Source organism: Mytilus galloprovincialis, chromosome 1 (genome assembly GCF_965363235.1).
Source record: "Mytilus galloprovincialis chromosome 1, xbMytGall1.hap1.1, whole genome shotgun sequence".
NCBI lineage: Eukaryota > Metazoa > Mollusca > Bivalvia > Mytilida > Mytilidae > Mytilus > Mytilus galloprovincialis.
In genome coordinates, this window is record NC_134838.1 from 82,415,647 (window position 1) to 82,431,919 (window position 16,273).

A 16,273-nucleotide genomic window follows, 5' to 3' on the forward strand; every position below is an offset into this window, starting at 1 on the left:
TCGAAAAACTAACTATTTTCTTATCCCAGGAATAGATTACCTAAGCCGTATTTGGCACAACTTTTTGGGATTTTGGGTCCTCAATGCTCTTCAACTTTTTACTTGTTTGGCTTTATAACTATTCTGATCTGAGCGTCACTGATGAGTCTTATGAAGACGAAAAGCGCATGTGGTGTACTAAATTATAATCCTGGTACCTTTGATAACTATAAACATCACTGGGTTGATGCCACTGCTGGTGAACGTTTCATCCCCAAGGGTATCACCAGCCCAGTAGTCAGCACTTCGGTGTTAATATGAATATCAATTATGTGCTCTTTTTTTTTATAAATTTCCTGTTAACAATACTTTCAATTTTTCGAAAAAATAAGGATTTTGTTATCCCAGGCTAGGATTACCTTAGCCATATTTGGCACAACTTTTGGGAATTTTAGATCCTCAATGCTCTTCAACTTTGTTCTTGTTTGGTTTTATAACTATTTTGACATGAGCATCACTGGCGAGTCTTATGTAGACGAAATGCGCAACTGACGTACAAAATTATAATCCTGATACCTTTGATTAGTTTACAAATGACTCAGTGACGCTCGAATAATTTTTTTTTAAAAAGGCCAAATAAAGTACAAAGTTGGAAAGCATTGAGGACCAAAAATTCATAAAAGTTTTGCCAAATACACCTAATAAAATAAGTCCATTCCTATATATGGGAGTTTTAAAACATATTTAGGGTGTAAACCATATCATTAGATACTTGAAGATATTATAGATATTTTAGTTGAGACCATTGGTGGTTCAGTGGTACCGTAATTATGATTTTAATTAATATCTTGTGCTTCTGTTACAGGCATTATAAAAATAACAACTATTAAAAAACAATGAAATTCAACACAAGTTTATGTATATAATTGTAACATGGGTAACAAATAAATATTTCAAACAAATACAGTTGCTTTAACAATTCCATAAAAAAAGACATTGCTGAAGTCCTAATAAATGGAGTGAAAGTTCTAGGTAACATTTTCAAGGTGTACCATTAAAAGTTACAAAACAAATTACATAAACATACCTAAAGAGAATGGTTGTTAGGTAAGTAACTTATAGCAAGTTTTAAATCCAACAAGAATGTGTCCCCAGTACACGGATGCCCCATCCGCACTATCGTTTTCTATGTTTAGTGGAATGTGAAAATGGCAGGAAATCTCTAATTTGGCATTAAAATTAGAAAGATCATATCATAGAAAACATGTGTACTAAATTTCGAGTTAATTGGACTTCAACCTCATCAAAAACTACCTTGACCAAAAACTTTAACCAAAAGCGGGAGGGAGGGATGGACAAACGAACGAACAGACAGACAGACGAAAGGGCGCACAGACCAGAAAACATAATGCTCATAAATGGGGTATAAAAATTATAGACTAACAAACAAATGAAAAGGCTATTTGTGACCTTAATTTAAGACTCCTTTTGCCAAACATTATCTGTTACAGGTATTGCTGAAAAATGAAATTTACAATAGCATATTTTTTTTCAAATTTCAAAACACAAAAGCAGTACATTCAGAATCTTTCAAAGATTTACCATCAGTTCAAATCATTAAGAAACAGCATTTTAAATGTTTCACTGGTAAAAGTTTGAAACCTTTAACAAAAATACTAGACAATTTAGTTAGTGAATTTGGCTATGTAAGTTTCCTTGTGCCTTAAAATACCTCTGATCTGTCATAGTTTTGGTACCTTTTTGTGTATATTCATCTTCACAATGATCAATACCTCTTTTCTAACTATTACCAATACTTGATTTTAAGTGTACACCTTGCTTCTTAAAAATCTAATTTTCACAAAAGACATTAACTCAGGCTTGTAGTTAAAATTTATCAATCCATTATCAAACATTTCTCTCTAATAAACAATATAAATGCAAATCAGTAAAGCTATTTCTGTTGAATGTATACATGTAAATCTTATAACTGGCAAATATAAGCCCTACCAAGCACATATAGTATTGAAAAAGTATAAAAAAAAATATACATATTTCCTTAATTTATTAAGAAGTAAATAAAAGATTATATAAGATTTATTTAACAGAAAATCGTTTGTTCCATGTTTTTTTTATAAAGATATCATCAACCTACTGTGGTTTTAAATTTTGCATATATATTATATGTAAGAAAATGTAATTGTGTCAGGTACATACATATATATTTATGGTTTTACATCATTCAGATTAAGACAAATTAGTACATAAAAAAATAAAAATATAAATGATGCTTTAAAGATACTAGTAAGGGTTATATTTCAATATCTTTTTACACCAATTCATGTTTGTATTGTCGTTGTTTATTTTTTCGGCCTTGCATGCTGGAAATTTTAAAAATCACAAAAAGCATGATGACATTCACTTGCACACTTTGTAAACAGTCTCCTCTATGAGATTGTTCTTAATGTCCAGTGGTCTAGCAAGGATTTGAAAAGGGCAGGGTGCTAGTCAGAACAAGGGCAATTTTACATGTGAATGTCATTGAAAAAAGGGTAATTTTACGTGTAAATTTATTTCAGCCTCATAATTAATTAGCACAAAATTTTTAGCACGCATAATGCATTATTGAAACATTAAGTTTCAGTTAAAATGGAGTTATGTAATTTATGTCTTTTGGCACATTTTTTTTTATAGTTGACTTTATAATATCTATGGTCATGATGCTGATAACCTCTTTGGGAACATTTGTCTAAAATTGTACATTTAGCTGTCTTGTACTTGCTGTCACCATATATATTACAATTATTATAGCCATTTACTATTTTACAGGTATTTTAAGGCAGAAAAATGCTGATTTTTCAGGGCACCCGAGGAACGACAGAAAAAAGGCACGGGCGTCAATAAAAAAGGGAGGGCGCTGCGCCCTGTTCAAATGTTGTAGCTAGAACACCTGATGTCTCTGGTGTGCCTTAACTTTGATTTTGTACAGAGTGTCCTCTGTGAAATATTTCAATACAACCAACAGAAAGGCCACCTACACGGGATGTAAAAAAAAAGACAGATATAATTATGTATTTGGGAAGTCAAAGAACATCATAGGCATTCTTCCTAGAGGATATTCCAAACATTTGACAACTTGCTATATGGTATTGGTTTTGCTTATTGTTGAAAGTGCTACAGTGCATTTTAGTCTCTGGTGGATAATCTTTGCATTTGCAATCATACTGCATCTCATTATTTTCATGTTTGTGTTATAGTCTTACTAAACAACAGATGAAGTGTATTTCAAATCTCAAACACTTCAAAAAAAAAAGAAGCAAAATACCTAAAAATATATGCTTATAAGAATTTAATAACATGCATCTAGGATTTTATTCTTGGTTTTTTATATATAGGTTTTATCAAGTTTCTAGGCAGCAAGTCAAACACAGTAAAAAAAAATCCAACTAACTGTAAACACATATTTAAGTTAGGGCTGTGCTATCTCACAAAGAAACAATGTATGATTTTGTTCTTTACCATTTCTTTCATTAAGCAACATCACTTTACACCTAAATCCTTGACTTGGTAGGATGCTAGATATACAAGAATATCATATTATCTTACAGTTTAGTATAATTGTTAAGATTATGAAAAATTCTACTAAGGGGGAGGTAATTCATTAATTTTATATTATTCTAGAAAACAACATTCATCACCAAAAGCCATCAAAATCACTGTCACTATCACTATCACGTCCACCTAGCACTAAATTCAAAATTAAATTGTCTAATTCTTCTTCTAAATCAAGCAAGAAAACTCTGTTCTGTCTTTCTTCTAAAAAATCCCACAAATTGATTCTTTCTATAATGTCTAATGCTCCTTCTGCGTCTTGTCGTCTTCGTCTAGGTCGAGGTTTTGGATCTGCTATTGTCCCATCAGGATGTGCATGACGATAGAAACACTTGTCATAAAATGGACATTCTCCTTTGCCTTCTTTGAAATACTTGCATGGTTTATTACTGAAACAGATACTAAATGGAATCATTTTGGAATTTAACTTTCATATGTTTGTAACTGAAATTTTTGTGAGTACCTACTATATAAAATTTGAGCTACCTTAATCATAAACTAAATTGTTTGCACCTGTCCTAAGTCAGGAACCTGATGTTCAGTAGGTTTTGTTCGTTGATGTCGTTCATAAGTGTTTTTTTTGTTTGTTTTTTTATATAGATTAGACGGTTTGTTTTCCTGTTTGAATGGTTTTACACTAGTTAATATTTAGAGCCCTTTATAGCTTGCTGTTCAGTGTGGGCCAAGGCTCTGTGTTGCAGACCGTACCTTGACCTTTAATGGTTTACCTTTATAAATTGTGACTTGGATGAAAAGTTGTCTCATTGGCACTCATACCACATCTTCCTATATCTATATCTATAAACTATCAATTCTGTATTAGTTATCAAATATGAAAACAAAAGGGTCAAAGATGGAAATATCGATCTCTTTATTTTTTTATGATCCATAATTTGCTTGACAAGTAATGAAAATTGTTACAATAGATAATAAACAAATGTAATACTGATTTCAGTCCACCTGAAAAACAAGCAGTTTAAAATTCATTCTTCAATGAACGTATTCAACTAGATAAGTATAAATCATCTTTAGAGTTCCAACAAATTGGGTTCAGGGTTCTGATGGACAATGCATTCTGACTTCAATAGGGTGTACATAAAATTGGATTGGGTTGGTAAATTTGTCCTTTAGTAGTATCACCATGGGCTACTCTGAGTATTGTGTGATTAAAACATCCATTGTACTAATATGCAAACCTTATTTTATTTTCTATGTGTTATACTGTTTACTTATACAGTGGAACCTGCCTAATCCGACACCTGAGTATTTTAACAACCTGTTTAACCCGACATCTTTTTCAGGTCCCCCAGTGTATTGGATAACACAGGTTACACTGTAATACATGGAGTGCTAGCATTATCTTTTTTTGTATATACGGTTTTAGTTTTTAATGTTATAAGAATATCTTTACCCTAACGCTTTTTTATAACCAGATATTAGTTTCTGTTTTTCTTCGTCCGTATCTACCCAGTACATGCTTGGAGTGACGAAGTCTGACTGGACTCTACACTCTGGACACGCTCTGAAAAAGAGGTTTTCTTTTTAAAATGATATTTTCATTAAATCTACAATTTTAAATTTATAATTGGACAATGTTGGAGGAAGGTTAACAAGTCAAATACATGCTTTTTATATTGACTTTCATGATCTGCTCCCCCCCCTCCCCCCCATGTTACACAATTAAACTCTTACTTCTGAAGTGCAACATTCTTTCATGCCAAATAACAATTATTGAATCACTTAACAACTGGAAAAGAAAACAACCGAAGTAGACAGAAAAATCATTAGAATTTAAGAAAGACTCTAAGTAATCAACAGAGTAAGAACTAATGACAGGAACAGTTGTTACAGGAGTTCACACAAGCAAGCCACCCTATAACAGGTCATCAGGATTAAAATATCCTAGGCCCTTAGTGAAGCAAGGATTGACATTTTAATTGTTTTACATGAAAATTCATATAACTGGTCATTCTTAAATGAAATAAATATTTCAAACAACATAACAGTCTTTTCACTATTTCAAAGGGCAAAATGAAGAAATGAAATAATTTTAACCACAGAGCAGAGGATTGTTTTCTGGTGAAAGAACATCCATAGTTAACTTTTCATCCATGAGTTCCTGAATAGGTTTAGATTAAAACCAACTTCCCTGTAACATGTCTTACTGTTACAAATATTTGACAGTGACAATAGTTGTGTTTTTCTATACCAGTTGGTTTTCCCGTTTCAATGGTTTTACACTAGTAATGTTTTGGGGGCCTTTATAGCTTGCTGTTCAGTGTGAGCCAAGGCTCTGTGTTGAAGAACATACTTTGACATATAATTGTTTACTTTTATAAATTGTGACTTGGATGAAGAGTTGTCTCATTGGCACTCATACCTCATCTTCTTATATCCTTTCTGTTTAAGCTGTACTTATAACATACATAATACCTGACTATTTGGTTATCAAACTGTTTTGCTCCTCTCCATTTTCGTATACATGGCAAACAGAAGATATGATTACAGTTTGACATTATTCCAAATCTTCTTTCTTGGTGATTATCCTTTTCTAAGATATGTTCCATACATATTCCACAACACTTGTCTTTACTTCTGGCTACAGCAAAGGATAATTCCATAGCCTGTTCATGTTGTTTAACACATTCCTAAAATCGTAAATATAAAACTGAGAATGGAAACGTGGAATGTGTCAGAGACAATAACTTGACCAAAGAGCAGATAACAGCAGAAGGCCACCAATGGGTCTTCAACGCAGCAAGAAAATCATGCATCCTTGTAATTAATGCATTCAATTAATGTACATGTATGTCCATGCACCTTTTAACTTAGGCACGTACACTATTTAGTACGGACTTTTAAGGTGTGCAGATATAACATAAACAGTGTATTTCAATTGAAATGAAATTAATATTTTCTCTATTAAAAGGCATTTTCAATTTTATTGCTTAAGAATCAACAAAAGCAATCAGTCAATGACATTCAAACATTTAAAAACCAGGTGCTCCGCAGGGCGCAGCTTTATACGACCGCAGAGGTCGAACCCTGAACAGTTGGGGCAAGTATGGACAAAACATTCAAGCGTGATACAGCTCTGAATTTGGATTGTGATCAAATTTTTGACATTACATGGTTTTTTTTTACACAAAACAAATGTCAAGATTTTACAAATCAATCAAAGATTTCTTCTTCAAACTTTTTAAATCTAAAATTAAATAGTTGATCATGACACAGCATAGGTTTCTGACACAGAACGAATGTGGTCTAATGAACTTATAAGTTTTTTTTGCCTTTGAGCAATTCACTATGCTGTTGAATATTAATCCTCTCAAAAAAATGTTTGAAGAAATTTTCTTTTTATTTATGAAATCTGAAATGAGAAAAATTTAAACCCCCCCCTTTTTTTCACATCCCTGTTTCCCTTTTTCCAAAACTGATATCAATTCAAATTTTATAATGAAGTTTGCAACAATAACTACTCTTTTAAATACATCATAAAATATTAAAATGTAAAATATAGTGCTTGTTATCACTGAATGGTAAAGATGGTTGGTAGTAAAAGTGAATATACATTGTTTATTGTATAAAACAATAAAAAAAACTTCATCAGCAACATTTTATATTGGCAAATTTCCAATGAAGTTATTTACATAAAATTATTGGCAAATAAAAATAGAAAATGACATCATAGTCATGTCTGGCAAATGTCCAACATACATTATCTAAAAACATTTTAGATAAGATAAGGGAAAAAAAGCTTCATCAGCAACATTTTATATTGGCAAATTTCCAATGAAGTTATTTACATAAAGTTATTGGCAAATAAAAATAGAAAATGACATCCTAGTCATGTCTGGCAAATTTCCAACATATATAATCAACTACTATTCTATACAAAGAAAGATAACTCCAATTGAAAATTAATTGATATTGCACAATATTGTGCAATTAGATATTTCTTGCTATTGTGCAATACTGTGCAATTGAAAATTTCTTGCTATTGCACAATACTTGATATGGAATCCTGATTTGGACCAACTTGAAAACTGGGCCCATAATCAAAAAGCAAAGTACATGTTTAGATAAAGCATATCAAATAAGCCCAAGAATTTAATTTTTGTTAAAATCAAACTTAGTTTAATTTTGGACCCTTTGGACCTTAATGTAGACCAATTTGAAAACTGGACCAAAAATTAAGAATCTACATACACAGTTAGATTTGGCATATCGAAGAACCCATTTATTCAATTTTTGATGAAATCAAACAAAGTTTAAATTTGGACCCCCATTTGGACCAACTTGAAAACTAGGCCAATAATTAAAAATCTAAGTTCATTTTTAAATTCAGCATATCAAAGAACCCCAAGGATTCAATTTTTGTTAAAATCAAACTAAGTTTAATTTTGGACCCTTTGGACCTTAATGTAGACCAATTTGAAAACGGGACCAAAAATTAAGAATCTACATACATAGTTAGATTCGGCATATCAAAGAACCCCAATTATTCAATTTTTGATGAAATCACACAAAGTTCAATTTTGGACCCTTTGGGCCCCTTATTCCTAAACTGTTGGGACCAAAACTCCCAAAATCAAACCCAACCTTCCTTTTATGGTCATAAACCTTGTGTTTAAATTTCATAGATTTCTAATTACTTATACCAAGGAGGTTATATTAGAAGGAGAGTGAACACTCTGCTTGATACAAAATTAACATCCCCAGGATAGCAGTTCGATCAGAGAAAAATGATAAAAATATAAAGAAACCAACATGTTTATCACCCACTTGACATGGCCCTCTGATGTACCAGGCTGTTACCGCGAGCAGTTCGGGCTAATAGATAAATCGCATATGTCACGTGGTTGTTATCAGTGAGTGGGTCATTAAAGTTCAGGTGTAATTTTGGTAACAATGCAGTATATAGGTGTTTATGATATGGAAAAAGATTGGACGCTCAATTTCAAAATCAATCGTCTGTCTACCGTGAAAAACGATAAAGAAATGACAAAGTTATGAGGGTTTAAAGGAAAGTTAGTGTGCGATTTTTATTCAACACTACATTGCTTTAAACAAAGATTTTCGCTTCACCTGTCAATTCCTGTTGATGAGAATTGGCAGGTAATAATCATAGAAAATATACGAATATGCAAAGTACTTTAGTTACGGTGACCGGTAACGACCGGAAAGAATATTTGCAATTGAAACATAGAGAAATTTATCGGGAAATAACGTAAAAGTGCTTTCTGTTGGTATTAACATTGACCGCAATGAGACGGATATGGGCGTTTTTCAATAAAAACGTATTTTCTTGTCCTAGCCACTTTAAAAAAAATGTGTTTGATCTTTGCAAGTAATTTTTTGTGCAGTCAGTACATTGAATTAGATTTAACATTTTTAAGCAAAGAAACAGTTTATTTTTTAGAGGGATTGATAAGATATTGACTCCTGAATGGTCCAAAACTACCAAAATGGCATGTCCCTAGATCGCCTGTCCAACATTCATACTCTAAAATATCGTAAAAAATGAAGAAATTAATGTTTTTTTTACTTTACATAAGTTCTTTAATAATTCAAAAGTATGTTCAGAGCCAACATATTCTAATAAACAGCTTTCAATATAGGTTTTTTAATTTCAGAAAGTGTGTCCCTCACAAATTGTCCACTACGAAACGAAGTCATTAAAATTTGCCAATAAACAGTTTTATAAAATCAATGTAATTTTTGTTTGCAAGAGATATAAACATTAGGGTCTTACAAAAGAAGTGATACCTTTATAACGGCAATTAAATTGTTGGTAAGAAAAATTGAGCACATCAAATGGACCAGAGTGATACCGTATTTTTGATAATGTCCCCTACGAAACGGGTCAAATCTCCTTCAGTATCTGGTTTTAAAATTATGAAAAAAATATAAGTGTACAGCTTGATAAATGCTTTGATGAATACAATCAGTCTTGTTACTATTACAATATAGTGATTGTGGGGAAAAAATAAAGCATGCGAATACGTCCCTTACGAAACGGTCCCCTACGAAACAAGTATGGGAGAAAACGTTTCGTAGTGGACACTACCACTACCATGGAGTCTTTTTTTAATCTTTTTTCAATTATATTCGTGCAAAACAAATAACAAGGGTTAGTTTCATGTAATTTTTATTATGTTTTTATTAACATATAATAGGGTTGATGTCAACTACGAAACTTTTTGTCCACTACGAAACGGTTTTGTCAACTACGAAACGCATCAAAATGTCCACTACGTAACATAAGTTGAACCTTCATATGTGAAGTACTGTCTAATCTTTATCGATAAAAATGATTTTCTAATTCAGAAAAAAAATGATATTTTTCTAGTATTTAAAGTAAACAAACTGGAATGTCTATAGGAGACATTAAAAATTGCAAAAAATATGTGTGTTTAGAAGAAGTTTCGTAGGGGACAAAAGTCCCCTACGAAACAGTACACAAATTATGAAAATAATATCATTTTAAAGAATATTTAAGATTGCACTTTTTGTTTACAAACAGGTCTATTATAGAGGTATTCAAAATAACTCTTGAAATTAAATTTTAGACAAGTTGATTTTCCATTTTTTTTAGGTCTGAAATGTACGCTTTTATTGAAAAACGCCCATATTCGTTTCATTTCTATTGGTTAGAAGTTAACTTTTAACATAAAATTTAAATTTTTAATTACTTAATAAAAAATATCACAAAAAATCGTATTAATATATCAATAATTATATTTCCGGTCAGTTTATGACACCTCGGGTGTTTCCGTTCTTACTCGGGTATGTTATTAGGACAAAATCTCCCTCTGTGACAGAGTCGATCTCAAGTAATTAACACCCACTTACAGAAAAGTCGGTAACATTTTATGTGTAATTATCGTCTTTCGTCCTCTCTCCTTCTAATATAACCTCCTTGCTTATACTAAAGTTATTGTGCGAAAACCAAGAATAATGCTTATTTCGGCCCTTTTTTGGCCCTTAATTCCTAAACTGTTGGAACCAAAACTCCCAAAATCAATCCCAACCTTCCTTTTGTGGTCATTAACCTTGTGTTAAAATTTCATTGATTTCTATTCACTTTTACTAAAGTTAGAGTGCGAAAACTAAAAGTATTCGGACGACGACGACGACGCCGACGACGACGACGACGACGCAGTCGACGACGCCAACGTGATAGCAATATACGACGAAAAATTTTTCAAATTTTGCGGTCGTATAAAAAACCATAACACATGATAATTTATATACGACCGCAAAAATCATTGGTATCACGTTGTCCTCATTGTCGTTGTCAGAAGACGGATGGTTTCCAGATAATAACTTGAGTATCAGTGAATAGAAATCTAAAAAAATTTAACAAAATGTTTATAACCACAAAAGAAAGGTTGGGATTGGTTTTGGGGGTTATGGTAATAATGGTTTAGGAATTAGGGGCCCAAAAACAAGCATTTATCTAGTTTCAGGACAATGAGTTGGGTATCTAATATGACAATGACAAGACAACATACTTTTTGATGTTCTTCTCTCTGTGACTTGTTTTCAGGATGTAGCACTGCTAGTCCACACATATCACAGATATTTCCATGGAGATATTCACACTCCTCATCGTATGGACAATGACCTTGGGCAAGGAAGGGGCAGAGTAAATCTTTACTTCCTTTAACAATACACGGACTAGAGGATTCTGTTGTAGGTTCTACAGCTGCTGCATAGGAGGCGGGAACTAAAATAAAATATAAATATCCATCTGATGAGTTAAGCCTTTTTCAAGTCATTTTTATAGTTTATTTGTATGCTCTACTGTTAAATCACTTTCCCAGGTTAAAGGAGGGTGAGCGTTGTCAAATGTTTAACCCTGTCACATTCTGTATGGAAGGAGCATGTAATTAAGTTGTTGCAGTTTGTTGCTGTATAACATATTTGTTTTTGTTCATTATTTTACATTTGTCATTTCTGAATCTTTTACAACTGACTATGAGGTACATGTATGGGCTTTGCTTCTTGTTGATGGCAGTATGGTGACCTATATTTTAATTTCTGTGTCTTTGGTCTTTGTGGAATGTTGTCTCATTGGCAATCATACCACATCTTCTTTTTTTCAATATATATATATATATATACGTACTACAGGTATTATGCACGACTTCCTTATCTTTTGTGTCCATTATATTATCAAAATAAGACTCTTGTGAAGATGAAACAGATATGTATGTTAAAATTCCTGATCGTTAAATACAATATTTTTTTTGTCAGTTTTACTAAGAAACGATCAGCAGAAGAAAGCAGTATAACACCATAAGTTAATGATAACTGTAGATTTCATAATCTTATTTATATATAAATTTTTATAAGTATAAGGTTACTTTCTGATGGCCAAACTTCTCTGTTATCATTGAAAAAAGTATTAATACTGCCTTAATCTCTATCAAAGATTTTAATATGACGTGCTTCATTCCCTTTATGAATAAACCAATGCTCTAAATCCAATAAAATTTGTTTGCACATGCGTATATACTTTGACTACTGCAGAATAATGAATTCTATCAAATTTGCATGCATTTAATTTATTTGATTAACTTAAAACACTTCCAACCTCTTTACTAATGCACATGTTGTAACAAATTCATTTATTATGACTGAAAAGTGTTGCAATTCAAAATTAACATACATTTGTATTTGACATAGATACGACAACCCTTCATGCTGGCTGTTCAAACAAAAAAGGGAGGTTCATGGAAGAGTCTACACAATCGCTCCACATTTTTACACACACATTATACATGTAGAAATAACCTAAATTGTCCTAATTAGAATGGAAATAATTGATGCAAGATATGGTTTCGCTCGGGCAAAAATAATCATGAATATAATGCCTACCCATGTTAAAAAATTATAATAAAGTATAGCTTGCATCAATTATTTCTTAAATCTTGAAATTAATCAAATAACACATTGTCAAACATGTATAAAATTAGTGTTTCACTAGTTATGAAAACAAATGTAGTTGTCATATTAGTAATAAATAGATAATGATGTATATAACATAAACAAACCTGTTGAACATGTGTAACGTTGACCTGGTACAAATTCCTTGGCTTTCACCCAATCTTCTGGTTTCGGAGTCTTTGGGGATTTGGTTGGTTTTGGAGTTGTCTCCCCTCCTTTCTTCAATGTGACCATATTACTACTGACTGGTGAGCTTTTTGGTGACACTGTAGGCAGGATATGTACACCTTTAGAGTCCGAAATTTTGGGGTTTAATTTTACATGGTCATATCTACAAAGGAATGAATAATTTAATTCATACTACATGTACTATGAGTGACTTTAGGGCATACAATACAGTTACAGAGGAGGTAATGACGTTGCTAACGTAAATTGTTATTTTTGCGACGTCAAACTAGGACTTATATAACTTGAAAACGAGTTCATGGACCCCTCTTTTTTAAAATGCCATTTGGTTTGATTACGCGAGAAGACTATGTGGGCCAATTTTCATGAAAATGTAAATAGTGCAATTTTTTTTAATTTGATAAATATACAGCAAAAAATAATGTTTTTTCTATATTCATGAACATTTGATAAATATGAGTTATTTCTGAATAAAAAATGTATAAATTTTTAGGATACATGTACTTATAAAATACAGAAATAACAAATTATTTAACAAAAAACAATTTGTGTTTATCTTTTAAAACAAAAAAGTTATGTCTTTCTTACCAAAGGAAAAATACAGCCACAAATCCGAATTTAGAGCAAATATACAAAATGTCATGAATGTCGACCTCATTTTACTCAAAAAGTAAAAGTATCACATGGAGGTATATTTTTTATTACATATTTGATTTAATCAGGTATAAAATAGTCTATGTTGAAATTTTTATCAAAATGTAAATATAGGATCAAAACTGTATCGTATGCCCTTAAGATATCTTAATTTTATCACATAATGTTCTGTAAAGGTCCTTCCAAAAAATAATAACTTCGATTCTTGTCCAGTTTTTAAAATTAGATATGATTTTATTACCATTAAAAAATTGTTTAACACACTATCTGATCAATCATCCGAATAATAAATAGGTTATTTAAATACGAAATGCATATATATATTTAGCGATTTATAATATGTATTGCAAAGACATTTAGAAAATTGTTTTGTTTCTAACTATGATATATTCTTTCAAAGTTGTTTTTTATAATCAATGGCCATTTGAAACAATTCCACTTTTAAAATCTAAAGAACTGGTGTTTTTTTTAAACTTACCTACATCCATCTCCATAAGTACATTGTCCTTTTTGATAAAATGTACAGACCATGGATAGTTTACTAGATTTATCATGAGAATATGGACAGCCATCACCTTGGCGACACACCCCATGTAAGAAATACCTGAAAGTACAAAATATTAATGCAACAATAATATTTGGGAAAACATTTTTCTTGTTTATTAATCTTGGTGGACAGACTTTGTTTTAATATACAGAAGTGAAGAGTGAAAAGAGCTGCTTAAAATTGTGATTTATGGAAGACAAGTTCTCCTAAATAGTGTTAATGATAATTTCAATTAGAATAATTTAATTTGTTTGAAGATATTCTGTTTCAAATTGCCTTTATCACTATTTGGGAATCTGTAACACCTGGAATATTGACCTCATACATGTACAGCAATCACTTTTTCTTTGTGAGTGCAATTCTATTGTGACCTCAAAATTATATGGGAACGGTTCAATTTACATTGTATGTCACACAAATAGAGAATAGGCATATTGCTGTTCAGAGTCCAAGTCCATCTCAAATAGCTGTTATCTGTATGTGCTCTAAATCGGCAGGATAAATATGTGCAAATAGTATCCTTTATAGATCATGCAGCAGAGTCATGCCTTTCAACCTATCAATTAATATTAAACTTAATAAGGCAAATATTCAGGATCAATAGTTGAATTGAAGTTTAACCTCACATGGCAAATCAAATTCATTTTGAGGATAAATACATGTTAATATCAATGGAATATGCAGGTGAATAACTAATACTTTGTACCAGACAAGACATGGCATGCATGCTGAGATTGATTATTAACATGGTAGGTCACATGGCAACAGTCTGGTAGAAGACATGTTACCGTACCTGAAAAAAGATTATTCTAACTGGGCCAACCAGTCTTTGCTTTCACTTCTAAATGGTTAGAGAACAAGTAGCAAATAGATGACTCTAGAATACATGCAATTTCAGGTCAACCATTGTTACTCATTAATTCAAAAGAGGGGGGTTGGAAGGGTCCTGATCCCGAAATCCTGGGCTTAAAAACCTGAAATCCAGAGGTCCCTAATTTAAAGAAATTTAAATCCCGACATCCCAAATGGATCAATCTCGAAATCCCCAGCTTAAAGACACCCCATCCTGACGTCCAGAAAAAGGACCTGACCCCTCATAAAAACAACTTGAAATTGACATAAACATGATAAACGATGTCCTTGGTTCTTACAGTAATGTAATAACAGAAAGATGTCATTGGTTCTTTCTGTAATAACAACCTATGATGTACGTAGGAAATCTAGAGCAAATTGCATGAATTCGATATAAACCCAAATTATCTCAATGATGCATACTTGGTAGAAAAGCAGCAAATTAATACTATTTATCAGTGTTAATGCATTTGACCTTACCAGATATAAAGCACACATCTACCTACATAACTAGACTAAGCATGTGGACAATGCCATTGCACCGGTATGCATTATGGAATGTGTGTCCAAATATTTAGAATTTCCAGTAGAACCATGGAACCAGACAGGTCAAAATTTGGCACATGTTGCTGAAACAGAAAAATTGTGACATGAGCCACTGTGGCATGGGAAAATTTATACACAATATGCAGACCTGCACAATATCTTGGAGCTCCAATTAGGAGGAGGAGCGCTTGATTGTCCTCCCTCAGCCATCGGCACAACCGTTAGTGTTGTGGTGAGAAACGACCGGTGTACGAAACTAGGCTTATGATGCAAGACTTTTAAAAAAAGTTAATTCCAACAACATTTTTATTTTCTTACATGTCCAATAAAAGATAAACACATTTTACTGATGTCAAATTGTGAACAACATTTGAAGCATTAAGTAAATTACTATTTGTAAATATTCGAAACTAATATTCCGCGTAACCAAAAATATGAGCTAACTAAAGACCGAATATTGTTTTTATGAAATGTGTAAACATGATACTGCAGAGATACATGTGTATGTATACATTCAAAGACAAACTACTTGTCATTGTATTAAATTTTAGAATAATGTAAATTTAAAACAAATAGGGCAATTTTATGACCTTGGTTAGAATAATACAATATATTCAATTAAACTGGAAGTTCCATATTGATTCATCTTCAAGTTTTACAAAAAATAAGGAAATCCCTGAACAGGGAAATTTTAATTAAAGCTTTAAAAAATTTCCTGGCAAAATTGACAAAGAATCCAGTTAACTGTCCAATGCCATTCATGAAATGTGCATAAATATATATGCACATATTCAACTCTTCACTTCTCTTAGATTTTCATATCAGACATTGAAAAGGTAAAGCATTTTTATATCACTATCTTTTTAATTTTTATCTGCTTTGTTTTTGTAATTATATTTGTGTGCGAAAGCGTTGACCTTACCGCCGTAGGTATGAAGTACA

The 16,273-nt window shown here is 31.9% G+C and overlaps 1 protein-coding gene across 1 annotated transcript; it reads right to left on the reverse strand.

Annotated features, from left to right (window-relative positions):
- Positions 1–876: 876 nt before the first annotated feature.
- Positions 877–15,609, reverse strand: LOC143041907 (putative E3 ubiquitin-protein ligase makorin-1). Its single transcript, XM_076214047.1, has 7 exons — positions 15,480–15,609; positions 13,865–13,990; positions 12,654–12,877; positions 11,109–11,323; positions 6,025–6,239; positions 5,003–5,113; positions 877–3,980 (listed from the first exon to the last, which is right to left on the reverse strand). The coding sequence occupies exons 1-7, from the start codon at positions 15,539–15,541 to the stop codon at positions 3,674–3,676; spliced, it is 1,260 nt and encodes a 419-aa protein (XP_076070162.1). The 5' UTR covers positions 15,542–15,609; the 3' UTR covers positions 877–3,673.
- Positions 15,610–16,273: the final 664 nt, after the last annotated feature.